Genomic DNA, 17,766 nt, shown 5'->3' on the forward strand with positions numbered 1-17,766 from the left:
GACCAGAACATACTCTCCCATGGTTATCGTAATAGGCTGAAAATGTATTCTCTGAATGCTTTTAAGTCCTTCTATATAGTCAACCCAGAGGATAAGAGGGAGGACAGTCAGCCATAAATGAAACTATGCAGTGAACTACTTAGGCTCACAGCTGATGCGTCCCACCGGGCTCACTGCTCCCTTGCGCTGTGCTTGTACAATTGGGTCTGTGTTCTGTCCAGTCCCTATTTAAACCCCCCCAAAGCATGTTTTACTGTGACCACATAGTAGATGCGGACACTGGGCTGAGTGGCGAGCCTGGGAGAAGGTGCGCAGAACTAAAGCTTGCAACAGGAGTTTGCAGGACTCGCCACGTCTTCTGCTCCTCCCACCTGGCCCCTCACAGCACCCTGATCCTGGCACATAATCCATCAGAAAGGTGTGAACACATGTGCAGGTGGCTCCTCCACCCTCATTTGCTAATGATTCTGACCATCCTCTGTTCCACGTTCACAGTGCCTGCCTTTCCTTCCCAGTCACCCTTATACTGCTTCCTTTGTGTTCACTTACGGTCCTCACTGCGGGCCTGTCACCCTGGGGAGCAGGCGGGGCAGTGAGGGTGCAGGATGAGCTGGACTTGGTGTGGTCCCAGAAACCCCCGGGGGGGATGGGGAGGCACCCAGATGAAGACATTGTTAATAGTGGTGTGATGAGTTCTTTATTAAAGGTTCACTCGGGACACTTGGGCATCCAGAGCACAGCACCTGAAGTTGCAAGCACGGTTAGCAGTGAGCGTGTGTGGGGAGTCACACACACACACGGTTAGCCGCAGAGAGTGGCACGTCTTACCTGGTGAATGGCAAGCAGACTGTCGGACCTGCACAGCACAATGCTTGGGGGGGGGGGTGGGCATGAGGATGGAGAGGTGGTTGGCCTTTGGGCCTCGGGCAAGAAGGCAATGCCAAGCTGCTGAAAATTGTAACTAAGGGCGTGATGTGGTTGGATCTGCGTCCTAAAAAGATCACGCTGGGATGAATACGAGAAAACCGGACATTCGCGTCAGGCGGGCAGATCGCCTGAGTGTGGGTAGCCTGGGTGGGGTGCCAACTGTGTCCCCAGTGGGGGAAGCAGGGCAGAGGGCACCTGGGATCACCGTGTGTGAACTCCTACAACTGATTGTTAGCCGGCAGTGGGAGAAGGCCTGCCTGGGTATATAAAATCCTAACCTCCCTTTTATCTTACTCAGGCCGAGAGGCAGGCTGTGACTTGGTTTCTTTGGGTTTCTTAGTGCACGTGCCCTGGCTTCTCCACCATAAAACAGGCTGCCCACCGAAGTGCATGGTTGCTTGTGGACTCTGAGAATAATTTGCATCCCTTGAAAGTCACTGGAATTATCTACCACATTTCTAGTTAAGAGACTTTTTTCATTTGTTACAAAAAAAAGATCATGCTGGCAGTAAACATGGTGGACTGTGGGGGCCGAGACCCAAGGCAGAAAGAACCCCAGAAATAAACAGGGGACAAGGGGCCTGGGCTGAGCCCACCGGCTGTGCCTTAGCAGTCACCCATGCTGTAGCATCTCTAGTAGATGCAATGTTGGATGCTGGCTTTAGGTCACTCAGGCTGCAGGTAGGGTGGTACGTACCCTGCCGCCTGCCAGGCACGCAAGCCAGACATCTACCATGTCCCTCCATGTCCGACACGGCACCTGCCGCCTGCCAGGCACGCAGCGCATGCATGCTTCGGGAGTGCCAGTCCAGGACTTCCCGCAGGTGGAGTGCGGCGGCTGGTGTGTTGCAGATGGTGGAGCTGCCACGGCCCCAGCTCCCAGCCAGTGTGGCACCACCGCTCTGAGTCTCGGCTCTGTCATCTGGAGAGGAAGCCGGCCTGGCGCCTGCTTCGTGCTGTCAGAAAGATGTAGAGAGCTATTGCTGGGGGGGCGGAGGGGGCCTTAGAACGGGATCCGCCACGATGGAGGCATCTGGAGCACTGGCGGGTTCTCCAGGCTCCGAGCAGGTGGAGTGGATTCGGGAAGGGTCTGAAAGGCCTGTCCCATGCAGGGGCAGGGGTGCTGAGTGGAGGGGTCTAGATGGCCCCACAGGGCTGACTGCAGACCCCGGGGGAACTGCTTCCTTTGAGCACCAAGGGGCTCTGGAGTCACACTGACCTGGGTGAGTGAGGGTGGGGGGCTGGTCCTCAACTTACTGGTAAGCCCTTTGACCTGAGCCTCGGCACTGGAGATGATGATGAAACCTTTATCCCCAGTGCAGTGAAGAATTAATCAGCGTGAAGCACCTGATGTGAGGCTATGCCACCCCCCCTGCCCTTTATCATTCAGGAGATGCCAGGTATTTGCATCTGAGTGCTCGTTCCTTTTTTTCAGAAACAAGACTGCCAATGGAGAGTGCCGGAAAGACCCCCGGGAGCGGAGCCGCAGCCCCATCGAGCGTGCTGTGGCCCCCACCATGAGCCTTCACGGCAGCCACCTGTACACGTCCCTCCCCAGCCTCAGCATGGAGCAGCCCCTGGCGCTGACCAAGAACAGCATGGACCCTGGCAGGCCAGCTGGCATCTCGCCCACACTGACCCCCGCAGAGCGACAGCAGGTATGCCTTGGTCCCGGAGGGCTCAGGTTGGCGGCCGCTGGTCCACCCAGGGGCGTGGGGACTACAGCCTGCCTGGAGCGCATGGGGTGGCAGACCGGGAGGGGGTGGCGAGACAGACGATGCACAGCCTTGGGCCTGCACTCGGGAGAGGGAGGAATGGCAGCAGCAGGGGTCCGTCTCCTGAATGCCACCTCATGCTTTAATGCCTGGGCCTTGCCTCCCTGGACCAACTCCTTGGACAAGACATTTGCTCGGGCAGGGTTGGTTTAGATTAGGTGTTTTTTCAGCAGTCTTTTTTCGGTGATTCTTTTTCTAGGAGGATCAAGGGAAATCCTGCATTTCCCTCTTATAAGGTCACACTGATGAAGTTAAATGTCAGGTTGCTTTGGTTTGGGTTGGAATTCTATACAGTCAATGGTCAGAGGGGTTATTTGCTCATGCTGGTGAGAATTCTGTGATTGGCAGATAGGGATGGTTTTTAATAAAGGAAAATAAGGAAATTAAATTATTACTTAGTAAACACAGATTGCTTGATTAAAAAACCCAGAATTTCAAGAAGGGGACTCCTGGGGAAATAGAAAAGGAAGCACTGGCATTGAGGTTTGGAATCCCTACATGAGCCCATGGCGTTTGTCTCTGAACCGCTGGGGCCTTATGACTTTATTGGTCCCCAGTCAGCGTTTCCTTGGGACGCACTGGCAGTGGGTGGATGAAGGTGCCGTGTCCTGAGGAGACGCTGCCAGCAGATGGAGGCCCGGCTCCACCTCTGCCCCCCTCCCTTCCCTGCACCCGTCTTGATCGAGTCTGTAGTAACTGCCGTGAGCCCAGCCTTGGCATTGGAGGAGGTCGTGCCGGTGCCCGTGAATCCAGTAAGGCCGATGGACGGCTGCATTGCCCGCGTGGAAGCCGGGCCTCTGCATCCTGCTTGTTTCATTTGTTCATGTAGTGGAACCCGGTAGATCGCTGCTGTGTGCAAGGACGCGGGAAGCTCATCAGGAAAGCTGAGGGCGCTCACGGTCATAGTCTAGAGGAGACTGGTCGTCATAAAACTATGAACGTGGACAGCCACTCGCTACACGCTGACCAGTCCTGTCCATGCCTGGCGCACTCGGTAACGCTCTAGAGATACACATGTGAGCGGGACGCGGCTCCAGCCTGGAAGGAGCCTGCCGTCTAGTCGGGGAGTCGGTGTGTGCAGGGAGGGTCACACAGCCCCCGGAGAAGTGTAAGCAGCAGAGAATTCGAGTCTGCGATCAAGGGAGTCCAGCCCCCTGGCTGCAGCCACTGCTGTGGGGAGTCCCTCGGCGAGGTCGGGCTGCGATTCCACTGGGAAGGTCAGTCTCCGAGCCCGTGGTGGCAGCGGGTGGCGAGGCAGCAGCCCCTAGAGCGTGTCTGCCCAGAACAACTGTCTCTGAAGCTTCGGTGCTGTCTTGGATCCTGGGTTTCCATGATGTGGGGGGTCTTCTGGTTGGTTTGGGTCACATTTGCCGAGAAGTGTGCCGCTGGACACGGTGACTTGGCTCTTCTAACTGTGGTTTCTCTGAGCCTCCTGTACAGCGTGCCTGGCTGGCCAGCCCGGCAGGAGGGTCCCTGGCCCGTCAGATGTGTTGTGGGGCCATGGAGCATGAGGACATGGAATTCCCCGCTGAGTTCTTGGGGGGGTCTGGGATGGAGGCTGAAGGCAGCGGTGGGGGAACCAGCGGACAGCTCTCCTGGATGGGCCTGGTGCTTCCCCAACCTGGGGGCCACACCCCTGAGCTATCCTTTAAGGTTGGGGGTGAAGCAGAGGTTCTCAGCTTGCCCTTCTTGCGTGGCTGCTGGTCCACGTGTCTCTTTCCTGTGGGACCCATTCAGCGAGTTCCCTCCTGTGTCACTGTGGTGTGGCCTGGCCGGTCACTAGAACCCAAGCTGCTGCTCAGACGGTTAGCGAGTTCCAGACCCGGGACTCTGCTGACCACACAGAGGTGAGGACACGGTCAGCTCAGAGGTGTCTGCCCGTTTCCTAGGGCTCTGTTTTCATTTGTGAGCGGTCAGGGAGGTGCCTGTGAGGGGGGGTGAGCCTACCGTCCTGAAGCCTAAGCAAGGGAGAGGACAGGGCGGGGCTCCCGGGGGCAGCAGAGCAGCCGTGTGCGGTGGGACAGGTGGTGTGGGGTGGCTGGGGAAACCTTCCTTGGTTGGATGGAAAGTGTGACTCAGAATCTCCGGGAACCAGAAGAGGAAAGTTCCCAGAGAGGCATGTCTGGGGAGGCTGCGGAAGGGGTCACCCCACTTCATGTTCTCATGATGGTAGTTCTGAGGGACCCGCGTGTCCTGGAGGAAGCTGTGGGAGAGGCCGAGAGAGTGGCTTAGATAGCAGCCGGTGTGGAGCCGCAGGTGAAATACCAACCCGGGGGACGGGGTCCATCGGGATGGCTCTCATGTGGCTGCTGTTCCCCAGGGCAGCCTCGCTCCACGGGCAGCCGGGGGTGAGTGGGGTGCGAGTGACACATTCTCAGCCCGGCTGTGCTGCGGGTGTGCCATGGATGCTGCAGCAGGTCACTGCATTGGGGCCTGGGGTTTCCCCAGCTGGACAACAGGGTGTGGGGGGAGGAGTTGGGTCCCGTGAGCTTGCGGCGCTCACCGTCGGGAAGAGGGAGGCCTGGTCCAGGCGAGAGTGCGGAGGGTGGTGGTGTGGCCCCTCCTGGGAGCGCGTCGTCCGGCAGGGACTGGGGGGGTGCTGTCCCCTACTGTCCACGTGCACATCCATGGTGTTCCCTTCATCTCAGGAGGTGCCCCAGATGACCTTCCACCAGACGTGACGTTAGAATGTCTTCATGGCAGCACCCTGTCCCTCGGTGGTTCTGTCTTGCTGGCCCCTGCCAGCCGGCCTGTTCTGTCCAAGTGACTGAAATAAAGGCCGCACGTTGACTTTATTTTTCTACTTTTATTCCAAGCTTCCCTAAAGTCATCCTAGGGCACTTTGCATTTCTTTGCCTTCCGTGACACCTTCCCCAAAACATGTCTCCACTTTGTGACATTCTGTCAGCCACGGCCCCAGTCCCAAGGAACAGAAACTAGCCTGAGCTGATGTAAGCACAAAAGGAAGGGAGTTTTACCGGGAGGACCGGGGTGTCTCCTGGAGCCCAGGGTCATGGGTACAGCAGTATCAGGAAGGAAGGGCCAGCCCTTGCCTGGGAGAGTGGCTGGGGAAGCCAGGCCCTCCCTTCCCTGGCTCTGTGCCGGTCCCGGTCCCTGCTGCTCCCCCTCCCAGCCAGCCTGGCGCAGCCCACCCACGGCTCCTGAGGCCAGTCTGAATCTCCTACTGAGTCTGGCTGAGGAGTGGACCCCATGCCTGGGTCAGATTTGCAGCTTGGCCAGGGGCCTTAGCCCTGCCTCCTGGATGGAGGGTAGGAGGTGGGGGGAACACGACTCGGTGTTCAAAAGATCCTTCAGAAAGTGGGCTCCAAGCTGCAGGCTGTCCTCCAGGGGCAGTAGGACCGGCCCCTGAAGGGCAGGACTCCTCTGTCACCACAGGTTTGTCCCCTACCCCTCGCCCCACGCCATCCTCCAAGCCCTCTTCAGCTGTTCCTCTTCCTTTGTCCCAAGTGGAGAAATGGCGGCTGGAGGGGTGTGCAGGTCGAGGGCTGGCATTCACCGCCAGTCTACCTGCTTCAGAGCCGCGTTCTCGCCGTGCCATTTGTATCCATTCTGGGGTGGGCCGCACACACTCCATCCCCGTTGCTGATGTGTTGAGCTAGTAATGAAACTCCCGATTTCTCCTTCACATGCTGCTGTTAAGCCCCATTGTCCCCCATCTTGGATGTGAGTAATTTCATGTTGGACCCAAGCACATCCTGGCCCATCCTTGGAGGTCCAGATCTTTATCACAGAACGTGTTTTTCACTCTTGTTCATTTCCCATCATGGGAAGGTTTGCCATGCAAGCTTTCTGTATCTTTCTCCTGGCTACCGGTTGAAATCTTTAAAAAGAAAGGCCAGGGCTGGACAAGCCCCAATTCCTCTCACATTGACATTGCTCTCATCCCTGGGCCCTCTGGGGTCCCTCAGCAGCTCTCTTCCAGCTGTCTTGGCATTCAGGGCACATCCAGGTGTCTCCTGGCTGGCACCTTTGGCAGCTCTTTGATAAACAGAGCTCTGTCCTGGGCACTATGCCAAGGTCTAGGCATCCAGAGATGCTTCCTGGTCCTTGCTCTGAGGTGTGTGTGGGTCAGAGGGGCCAGGTGCTGGTGTCTCGGGCACACTTGGACGGGGTGGGTGACTGGCTGAACGGGCAGGTGGCTGTAAAGGGCTTCACAGGGAGGGTAGTTGAACAGGGTTTTAAAGGATGAGTAGAGTTGACCAGGGAGACGGTATTGGCCTTCGTGGGGCAGGCAGGTGTTGGCACCGCTGATGGGGTAGGCGTGAGACACGTCCTGTGCTTCTGTCTCTGTCATGGTCCGTGTGGTCATAGTAGAAACCAACTTGAGCTCTCTGTCGCGTAAGTAGAAACCGAGTATGTTGGAAGAGTCCTGGGATTGTTTTGAGAACCCCTAGAGGTACGGGGCACATCCTGAGAAAGGCAGGGACTGGGCTGCTCTGGGGACTTGACTGGAGGAGCCATGAAGGCTTCTCACGCACCCACAGAGGCCCCCTCACCGTGAGTTTGCTGCTGTTTAGCAAGTTTTCTTCAGTTTTGACGTCGGAGGCAGCAGAGAGGCTGGGCTTTGTCTCTGGTCAGGACGGACAGGCCCAGGGCAGAGGAGGGGAGGGTACTGATGAGGGCCTGTGCGGAGGAGCTGGGTTCTCTGCAGGCAGGGTTGGTGCCTGCCCCTGGTGGTGGAGGGACATGGACACTGGTCCTGCCTCGCAGCCATGGCGACGACATCAGGACCAGGGTCCCAGCTGGGGTGAGCAAGCGGCCCTGCTCCCTGTCTGCTTGCCGAAGCCAGAGCTGACCCCAGCCTCCTCTTCTCCCCAGAACCGGCCTTCGGTGATCACGTGCGCCTCCGCCAGCACCCGCAACTGCAACCTGTCCCACTGCCCCATCGCGCACAGCGGCTGCGTGGCGGCCGGGCCAGCCAGCTACCGGCGGGCCCCGAGCTGTAAGTCACCCTGTTTGTGGGGCGGGGGCCTGGGCTTCCTCGTTGAATAGGCTCCAAGTGAAGTGTTTGCTTTCCTTCTGCATCGTGCTGTGGACAGAGCCACTAGCCCCTGGAGCTGGTTTCATAGAGGTTGAAAAAGTGTGGTTTTTGGAGCCCATATGCACCCTGCATTGTGTCTGGTTTGAGTGGGGACAGAGGGAAGACACCTCCAGGATCCCACTGTAGTTGAGACACGGTCTACAGTTACGACCACAATTTCTCTCTGAACTCACACCGAGCCCAGGATGGCAGGTTGCCCTGTTACAAGGTCAGAGAAGTGACCTGCCCAAATGCCCAGCGGGGGCAGGTGGGGTCGGGCCCTGTGTCCCCAGAGCCCTGACCGACTGCTGTCCTAACCCCCTACAGCCACCACCACCTGCGACCCCGTGGTGGAGGAGCACTTCCGCAGGAGCCTGGGCAAGAACTACAAGGAGCCCGAGCCGGCGCCCAACTCGGTGTCCATCACGGGCTCCGTGGACGACCACTTCGCCAAAGCCCTGGGGGATACGTGGCTTCAGATCAAGGCGGCCAAGGACGGCGCATCCAGCAGCCCCGAGTCGGCCTCACGCAGGGGCCAGCCGGCCAGCCCCTCGGCGCACATGGTCAACCACAGTCACTCGCCCTCCGTGGTCTCGTGAAGGGAGCACTGCCCTTGAACAAGATGTCAATCTGCATGGTTTGCCTGAGCTTTGAACAGTCAGTGCTTAAAAAACAGAAAAACAAAACAAAAAAATCGTGGGGGTGGGGTGGGGGAAGGGTAGGGAAGGGTTTATTCGCAAAAACCATGTCGTTGGGAATTTTGTTCTGTTTTGTCCTTGGTTGGTATTCGTGCCCAGGGACCCTCCAACATGACAGCAGGAGCTGCGCGTGGGACCCCGGAGGTAGCGTCCTGCCTCGGTTACCAAAGAGAGCTCTGGCGCAGGTCTGCTGTCCTGGTGGGGGCCGGGGCTCCGCGGCGCACGCTTCCTCAGTCACAGGCCATGCCGTTGGTGACATGCTTTGTGCTTTTTAATTTGCTTCTCGAGACCAGGGTGTGTGGCTTGGCTTCCATTGCGTGTTTGGTCTGGCCCGCGCGTGCGTGCGTGCGTGCGTCTACTTGAAGAGAACAGAGAACTGTCGCGTCTGATTTGCACTATTGGAGGAGGGCTGGAGTCGCCTGCCTGACAACTTTATGTGAGATGCTAGTACTCTGAGGGCAAACTGCTGAGAAACAAAGGGTTTAAAGATGACATTTCTGACCATTTGTGTGTTTTTGTTTTATTGTTTTTGTTATTTTAATTTAGACAAAACAGCTTTGGAAGGGGAAGTCTCATACAGGTTATAGGTCTTTCTCTCTAGATTTCAGGTGCTCGCAACTGGACTGCAGACTCTACCGATCACGGGCATTTTACCTTTCGTAAACACTGCAGTTTGTTAGACTAGAGCTGAGGGTGGAGGATTCTATAGTGCTTTCAACGTGATGCATGTTTTAATGGAGAAAAATAGCTGGTTTCTATTAATTGTATAGATAGTAAACAGGAACCTTTAATCCTTACTAGCTTCTTTTCGGAATTAGGTTATTTTTGTTAGTTACAGTCCTAGATATACTTACTGCTGGTACAGTTGTACTCTGAGATTTGTGTTTGATCCCAAACGCTCCTCCCGCCCTGGGGACGGCCAGTGGGGCGCGGGGTCGGCCGCAGCGCGCGATGCTGGAGTGTTGGCTGCAGGCTGACGTGGAGTTTGTGCATCCCTGTCTGCTTAGGACTCGCTCCCAGGGGAGTTGGGATTTGTGTCTTCCCACTTTCCGCCCTGCAGGAACTGCTCCCTTTCAACCCTCTTGGCTGAGCAGCAGATCACTGACAATCTGTGATGTGGTATTTGGTGTGCTTCCTTGTACGCTGGGGCCAAGGCAGTATACATTCCTCTGACTTTATACAGTTATTACTGCATTTATTATCGTTTGCTAGAGTAATAGCTACTAACTAGGAATTAGGCGAAGAGAAAGCATGACGGACACAGCTGTGGATGTCCCACAGCTGCTCCTCTTTTTTTAGTTAAACATACATTTCTAGCCCCCCCCCCTGCCCCCCGCACAACATTCCAGCCTCACCCACCAGAGGGCTGCAGAGGACACCTGCCCAGGTGACCCGGGTGACCGCCTCCCCCATGAGGCACTGTGGACTCAGCAGAGCCCTGGAGGCTGGTTTCCAGTGTACGAAAAAGACAGGTTAGCTGGTTAATTCTGAAAATTGTCCCTGGGCAAAAAAGGTCAGCGGACTGGCCCTTGTGTGGTCACAGGGTGGCCGGAGGGCTTTGAAAAGGTGAGAGAAAAGCCCTTCTCCTCTCGCCCCTGCACACACTTCACTCCCACTTAACCGGGCTTCCAGGCTTTCGCGTTCAGGCCCCTGTATTTTCTGTAGGAAGAATCAGTGAGAACACTTTTTTTATATAGGTAACTTTAAGACCATCATTACGCTGTGCGTAAAGAATGTACAGAGAAATTTGTAGGTATTTTTTGAAGAACAATTAATTTGTTAATGATATGTAGCTATTTAATTTTCCCCTTTCCTATTGTAATCATTTTTTTGTTTGGAAAAAAAAGTTGATCTTTTTTTTTTTTTTTTTTTTTTGTCGTAGATTTGTCTGTAAAAGTGCAGGAACACAGTTATTCTATGAGAATACTGCATCTGCCTTAATAGCCACTAGTTTGTTATTGCTACAGGCTACTGAGCGCTCACAGGAAAACAACCCCACTGCCGGCGGGCTCTGTGAAGAGCGGGCTCCTAGGACGGACGGCCGTGTGTCTGTCCGCGCTTCGGGAGGGACGGCCCGGGGCGCCGGCCTATCTGGGATAGGCAGTACCCTGGAGGGCGCCGGGCATGCGGGAAGCAGCAAACCAAACCTTTCACGGGGAAAGGACCCGCTCCCCAGCCTGGGGAGGAGCACAGGGAGGCCTTCACAGAGCCACGCCGCTGCAGTGCGTTCTGACCGTTCTCTCCACGTTTGTAAATCTGTAATATACCATTCTCTGTGGCCTGTTTTCCTGGAAGAAAAAAAAAAAAGGTTTGGCAGGCCATCTTTTTTTTTGTACTTAAAAGTAGCCTTAAGAACAATAATAAAGTGCTCTTAAACCACAGGCTGTGTGTGTGTGTGACCCGTGGGCCCTGGGGGAGGGCCCAGCACCGACAGATCCCGCACAGGCCACTGGGAACACCGCCACTGGGACTCGAGACCCACCACACCCCACCCCTGTTAGAGCCAGCCCCAGACTCCATTCTAGCTTGCGTCCTAGGCTGAGACCGCAGAGGACTCCCCTTGCTTGAGAGTGGGCCGCGGTGTGAGGCCAGCCCCCGGCCATGGCGTCTTTCCTCCGCTGGGCAGGGACGTGCGGGCGCTCCACCCACAGCTGAGGACCGGCGGGGGCGGGGGGGCGCCAGGCTCTGTGCACTGGGGAGTCCTGGGCTCACTGGGCCGAGCGCGGGCCCTGCTGTCCTGCACGGAAGTCAGCCTTGCTTCCCTCCCTCCCCAGCAGACCAGGCGGGCCGAGCTCACGGGGACGGCAGCCCTTGCTGGTGCCCACAGGCCCCTCTGTGGGGTTTGCATCCCGCCCCGTGGCTGCCGGGACGAGCTGCTGTCTCATCTCCTGAGTGGCTGTGTGCTGGGTTGACGCTTCCCTGTCCCACCGGGGCCATCGTAGGAAGGATCCTGGGGGTCTGTTCTGTCAAACACTTGACAACCAGAAAAAAAAAAGAACTCATGGAGGGCACCAAGTCCCAGATCAGTGGCAATGCCAAAGCCAAGGTTATTATTTAGCTCAGGACTGGCGGGATCATGAGAAATGGAGAGCCCCAGAAGCTCCTGGGCAGTGGAGAGGGGGCGCTGGTCCTCAAAGTGCACGGGGGAGGGGACCACAAAGGTTGGCTGGGCGCAGGGCCCAGAGTCACCCGTCCTAGAGGCGGCAGTCCCACTCAGGCAACGGAGAGCTCTGCGGGCAGCCAGGGAGAAGCCAGCCACAGCAAGGGTGGGCCGCATCACACCGTCTCGTCGTCACTCATGTCCCAGATCTGTGTGGAGAAGGGGAGATGGTCAATGTGGAGCCGGCCAGTGGCGCCTGCTGATGCGGTGTGACAACGGCTCCCACTTGCCGGTGACACACTGCACGCCTCTCAACACCCTTGTCCCTAAGGACGGACACCCTATTTCTTGTATAATGAGAGCAAATCACAGAGAAGGGAAGTCAGTTACCTGAGGCCTCACTGCTGAGGCCGCCGGGGGCGGGGGGGTGCCCAGATCTGACCAGGGAGTGAGAGCGCCCCTCGCCCCCACTGCCTGCAGCACGGCAGCCGTCTCTGGCTTACGCACTTGCTTGGAGGGGGCCCAGCCCGTGTGGGTGCACACTTGTCACATGGTGGGCTCTCGCCCCTGGGCGGCATGTCAGCTTCGGTCTAGGTGTCAGGCACACCGGGACAAGCACGGAAGAGCTGGCTGTCCCATGGGCGTAAGCTCTCTGCCCACCAGCCTCAGGAGGCACAGCCAGATGGTGCCTCTGCCCCTCCTTGTGTGTCTTTGGGGAGCCCAAGACTTCTGGGGCCAACCTCTATGGGGACAGTGAGGCTCCCTCAGCTGCGCTGCCCTGACAGGAGGAAGCAGGCCGGGAGGCCCCGCCCAGCTGTCCCCCACAGGTCTGGCTCGCTCTCTGCAGCCCCCCCAGGGCTTCTCACACCCTGGGATCCCTGAGGGGTTTGTCCCTGAACTTATGCCTTCAGACTTTCAAAATTCCTAGAATTGGTTGCAAAAAGGCCACCTCAACCCTAGCAGAGCTGAGAAGGAACATCATGTTTACACGAGGCTGGCCTGGGGAGATGAGGAGGCCCGGCCAAGGTAAATATCAACACTAGCTTGGCTTTCAAAGTCAGGGATGTGGAAAATAAACAGAGAGAAGGAAATTTCCTTTATCCTGAGGTCCCAGTTGCCTGGGCTGAGGGCTGGTGGTGGGTGTGCCTCTCACCCACCTCCCTTTGTACGTACAGTCTGCCTCCCCAGATAACACCAGGATGGGACTGCACGAGCCAAGATCCAGATGCCAGCTGGAGCAGGATGTGGAGGGGAGGAGCTTGGTCTGGGGTCCAGCCACCTGAATGGGGCCAGGCAGGCCCTGCATTTCTCTGGGTCCAGCTCCTCACCAGCAGGGCCACAGCATGACTTGAAGCGGACTCTGGGGTCTGGGCCCTCAGTTGGGATTTGGTGGGGGCGAGGGGCAGCTGCATCTCGAACCAAGGCTGCACTTAGGAGCCCCTGGATGTGATGATCCTCTGATTCAGAGCCCCTCAATGGGAAACCAGCCACTAGTGCTGGTGGGGCTCATCCATGCTTTCACTCAATAAACACACATTTGTGGAGCCCTTTCCTGTTACAGCTGCACATACTGGTACAAATACCCGCTTCTGGGCTCCCCACACTGCCTGCGAGGTGCGATGGAAACCCATCCGGGGAGGGAAGACGGCCTGCCCTGGATCACACGGCCGGCTGGGGTGGAGCTGGGAGCACAGGCGTGTGGGGAGGGGCGGGTGAGCAACCTGGGCAGGCTGCATGGAGGAAGGGGCCGTGCTGGTGGGCTATAGCCTCCAAGGGTGGGAGGGATGCCAGCCAGGGACCAGCAGTGCCCTCTGTGAATGGACACTGGGGGGTCAGGCCCAGGGTGGGGCTTTATGGGAAAGCGGCGCTCCAGAGAGCCGCCCTCCATTTTATCACCCGTTTTGTTGCATCTTGGCCATGGGGAAGGGTCCTGAGCACCCAGCCCTGCCTTTGCACATGTGGGGGTAGGGGTGGGAGAGGTACTGGCCTGGGCCCTGCAGGGCCCAGGGCATCGAGTGAGGCGCCCGGAGGGCTTACGATAACAGGACCCCCCAGAGTGGGACTGGGGGGTGGTTTACACAACTACTCAGGGATTTTCCAGAAGGAGCTCCCTGGGCCTGAGGAGGTAGCCAGTCCCTTTCCCATCCTCCTGGCTCAGGGAGGCAGCAGTTGCAACTGTAAACTTCTAGAAACTTAAGGCTCCATAACTACCGTTACAATCTCACTTCAAGATGGAACCTTAAAAAGTTGAACTCCGAGAACCAGAGAGCAGATGGTTGTTGCCAGGGGCTGGGGGAAAAGAGGAGACGTTGGCCAGAGGGTACAGACTTGGCGTTCTGGAGGTGCAGTGCACGCGCCATGGCGACTACAGTGACAACTATGATCTACTGGGGACTGGGGACCCCCCCAAGACAGCCGCGTGAGGTGATGCCTGTGGTGAACTTAACAGTGGCAATCATGCCATAACGTACATGAAATCACCACTTTCTAAAACCTAAATTTGTACGATTTGTGTCAGTCATTGCTCGGGAAAGCTGGGGGGGAAACAAACTTTAGTGTCCCCTCACCTGAGAAAAAGGACTCGGGGTGGGCAGGGGTGGGGACGGGATCTGCGTCCTCAGCCTCCTTCAAGCACCTGGCACAGAAGGGGCCCCGTGGATGTCCTCTTCATAATGAATGAAGGTTGTATTAAACTGGCAAAGATTTAAAAAACGTTGATGCTCAGAGTTGGCAAGGGAGTGGCAGAACACTTCGAGCAGGAACATAAATTGGTACCATATTGTTTCACAGAAGAGATCTGGCAATACGTAACACAAAGCTTTAAAAATATTCAGGGGCGCCTGGGGGGCTCGGTTGGTTGAGCTCCTGAATCTTGATTTCAGCTCAGGTCATGGTCTCATGATTAATGGGTTCGATCCTCATGTTGGGCTCTGTGCTTGGGATTCTCTCTCTCCATGTCTCTCTCTGCCCCTTCCCTGCTCATGCTCTCTCTCTTTATCTCAAAATAAACAAAAAAATAAAAATATACTGTAAGGAAGAGATAAATGATCTTTTTGCAGATGATGCTCAAGTACATCTAGAAAATCCAAAGAAATAAATACTAAGATGAATAAAGATGATACAGTGTTCAATAAGGGACAAGGTGTAAAGTTGCCAACAACGAGGCCCCGCCTCCATACATGCAAAGGCATCCAGCAGGAAAAGAGAGAGAGAGAAGAGCCCATTACAAGCAGTGCAAGAGATGAGCTCAGAGGGAGTGAACCTACAGAAGTGCCTGCCATCCACAGCACAGCCTGCAGGGTCCTCGCGAGAGTCTTAGGAAAAGGAAGCCGAGACAATGGGGATTTGGGCACAGGGCGATTCGACGGCAATAAACACATCCGCCTCACCCAAGTTCATATTTACCACGCTCTCAATTTTAAAAAATCAAGTATCTTTTCTGGAGCTAGACAGGCTGGTTCTAAGGTTTATGAGGAAAAATACATAAGCAAGATAATCTAGGAAAACCTTGGCGAAGACAAGCAACGAGGAGGTTCCCTTACTGTATGTTCAAACATGCCCTAAAGTCTACAATTTAGAGAGGGTTACATCACCATGGGAACAGGCAGATGGGCCAATGGAACAAAACGAGTCCAGAAACAACAGAGCGGTATGTCCAGGTGCATATGGAAATGTAGTAGCTTCATGATAAAGGTCTGGGGAATATGATCTCAAACATTACAAAAAGATGGACTTTTTAATAAATGATATGGGGACAACCAGACGGTCATTTGCAAAAAGATAAAACTGGGGCGCCTGGGTGACTCGGTCAGTTAAGCATTCGACTCTTGCTTGTGACTCAAATCCTGATCTTAGGGTTCTGCACTGACAGTGTGGAGCCTGCTTAGGATTCTCTGGCTCTCCCCCTCTCCCCAGCCGCATCAAAATATATAAACTTAAAAAAAAAGATAAAATTGATTCCATGTCTCATTGTACGTAAGAATCCACTCCAAATAGAACAGGTCTAAATGTTACAACAGAAAATCATACAAATACTAGAGGTAAATGTGGGTGAGCTCCTTTATAACCTGTGAGAGGGGAGCCTATAGCCTAAAATTTATAGGCAATAAAACAGATATACTGGATCATGTGAAAACACACGTGTGCAATTATGCATAGAAAAAACACTATATGCAAAGTTGAAAACACAATAAAGTGGGAGAAAACACTGCATAAAGAGCTAATCTCCATAAAATATAAATAGCACTTTTAAGATGTGAAAGACCAATAAACTAATTTTTCTTTAATGTTTATTCATCTTTGAGAGAGACAGCGCAAGTGGGGGAGGGGCAGAGAGAAAGGGAGACAGAATCAGAAGCAAGCTCCTGGCTCTGAGCTGTCAGCACAAAGCCCAATGCAGGGCTTGAACCCACAAGCCATGAGATCATGACCTGAGCCACAGCTGCCCACTCAATTGGCTGAGACACCCAGGCGCCCCCCACCAATTTAAAAAAAACGTTTTTATTATTTATTTTTGAGAGAGAGAGAGAGAGAGAGAGAGAGAGAGACGGTGTGTGTGGCGGAGGGGCAAAGAGAGAAGGAGACACAGAATCAGAAGCAGGCTCCAGGCTCTGAGCTGTCTGCACAGAGCCTGGCATGGGGCTCGAACCTACAAACTGCAAGATCACGACCTGGGCTGAAATTGAATGCCTAACCGATTGAGCCACCCAGGCGCCCTTAAACTGGTTCTTTTTTAAACAAACCAAAGACATGGACAGTTCACAGAAAAATATGGGAAGTAGCTTTTAAACATAAGAAAAGGGGTTCAACAGCTCAGAATAAGAGAAATGCTAAAACTTACTAGGATACAAAAACTACTAACCAGAAAGAATATGGAGCCTCCACAAAAATCAAAACTTCTAGTCTCTATTCCACTAGAAAAAAAAATATCCAGAGTGCATATAAAAACAGAATTTATAAAGACCTCCCAGAGCTCAATAATAGAGAGGTAACCTTTTTCTTTTAATGGGCAAAAGACATGAATAGACCCTTCACAATAAAGGAAATAGAATGGACAATAAAAACCAGAAAAGGTGCTCAGCATCCTTGGTCCTCAGGGAAATGCAAACCACAGAGGCACCACACTGTACCTTCTAGAGCCACCCGAATGGAAAAAGGCTGGTGGTGACAAAGCTGTGTGAGGGGGAAGCGACAGGAGCTCTCACACAGCCGCTGGGAGTGAGGTCTGGTGGCCTGTACAGCCAGACGTCACACGGTACGGCCATTCCACTCCTGTGGACCCCAAAGGCACGAGAACACGTGTGCACAAGACTTGTGCACGTATGTTCACAGCAACTCTGTCTGTAATAGGCACAAACTGGAATCCACCCCAATGACCATGGGCAGGCAAACGGAGAAACAAACAGTGGTACCTCCGTGCACCTTGAAGGAACACCCTGAAGGAACAAACTACAAACGCATGCAGACAGCACGTACACATCGCAGAGGCACTGTGCAGTCACATAAGCCTGGCACGGAAGATCCATCTTAAGTTCAACAAGTGGCAAAACTAATCTACAGTGACAGAAAGTACATGGCCTGTCAGAACTCACTAAACTATGTGCTTTAAATGGGTGCATTTTATTGTACACAAATTCTCCACCTTAATAAAGTTGATTTTTTCCCCAAAGCTATACAGAACGTTTTCTCACCTATCAGCTGGGCGACAATCCCAAAGCTTGGCCAAGCGTTCTGTCTGTGAGCCTGCGGGAGACCAGCACCCCCCTGTGATGCTGGTGGGACATCACAGGCAAGGCCCCCACGGGGAATCCAACAGAATTACTTTTCTCAAAGTTTGCCCCAGCGGGCTTACTGTTAGGCGTCTGTCCTAAAATACGCCTCTAAAGATACAAACACAAAAGGACATGATTCATTGCCCTCTGGGTTGTTACTGGCAAAGACTGGAAACCCAAATGACCCTCAGTGGGGAACCAACCAGCTGAGCCATTCATTTGCTACAAAGGCCCCTCCCCCCCCTCAGGGACCACTCTGGCCCTGAAACACTCGAGGAAGCCCAACAAACAGTGTGGCGCCATTTCCAGGATTTACTTAGCGAGAGAAAGACAGATGGTGGAAGAGGTGGAAGAGGAAATGTGAGAATTTTTACATTCTTTTAAAATTTTGCAAAAATAAACACACAAATGAAAAACCAGAAATTCATTTTAATGGCTACTGATGATGGGTAGA

The 17,766-nt window shown here is 54.6% G+C and overlaps 2 protein-coding genes across 9 annotated transcripts in view; one reads left to right on the forward strand and one right to left on the reverse strand.

Annotated features, from left to right (window-relative positions):
- VGLL4 (vestigial like family member 4) overlaps positions 1 to 10,822 on the forward strand; it is a 154,355-nt gene extending 143,533 nt beyond the window's left edge. For all 5 annotated transcript variants that reach the window (XM_029917419.1, XM_029917421.1, XM_029917420.1 and 2 more), the window contains 3 exons: positions 2,363 to 2,585; positions 7,542 to 7,665; positions 8,071 to 10,822. In XM_029917419.1, coding sequence (XP_029773279.1) covers positions 2,363 to 2,585; positions 7,542 to 7,665; positions 8,071 to 8,342 — 619 coding nt within the window. In that variant the 3' untranslated portion in view covers positions 8,343 to 10,822. The remainder of the gene's footprint in view (positions 1 to 2,362; positions 2,586 to 7,541; positions 7,666 to 8,070) is intronic.
- Positions 10,823 to 11,457: 635 nt separating this feature from the next.
- Positions 11,458 to 17,766, reverse strand: part of ATG7 (autophagy related 7) — a 228,897-nt gene continuing 222,588 nt past the window's right edge. For all 4 annotated transcript variants that reach the window (XM_029917408.1, XM_029917411.1, XM_029917412.1 and 1 more), the window contains one exon: positions 11,458 to 11,750. Coding sequence is in view for 1 of the 4 variants with exons in the window: in XM_029917412.1 (XP_029773272.1) it covers positions 11,718 to 11,750 (33 nt within the window). In the remaining 3 variants the exon portion in view is untranslated. The remainder of the gene's footprint in view (positions 11,751 to 17,766) is intronic.

The sequence above is a fragment of the Suricata suricatta genome, chromosome 12, assembly GCF_006229205.1.
Source record: "Suricata suricatta isolate VVHF042 chromosome 12, meerkat_22Aug2017_6uvM2_HiC, whole genome shotgun sequence".
Lineage (NCBI taxonomy): Eukaryota > Metazoa > Chordata > Mammalia > Carnivora > Herpestidae > Suricata > Suricata suricatta.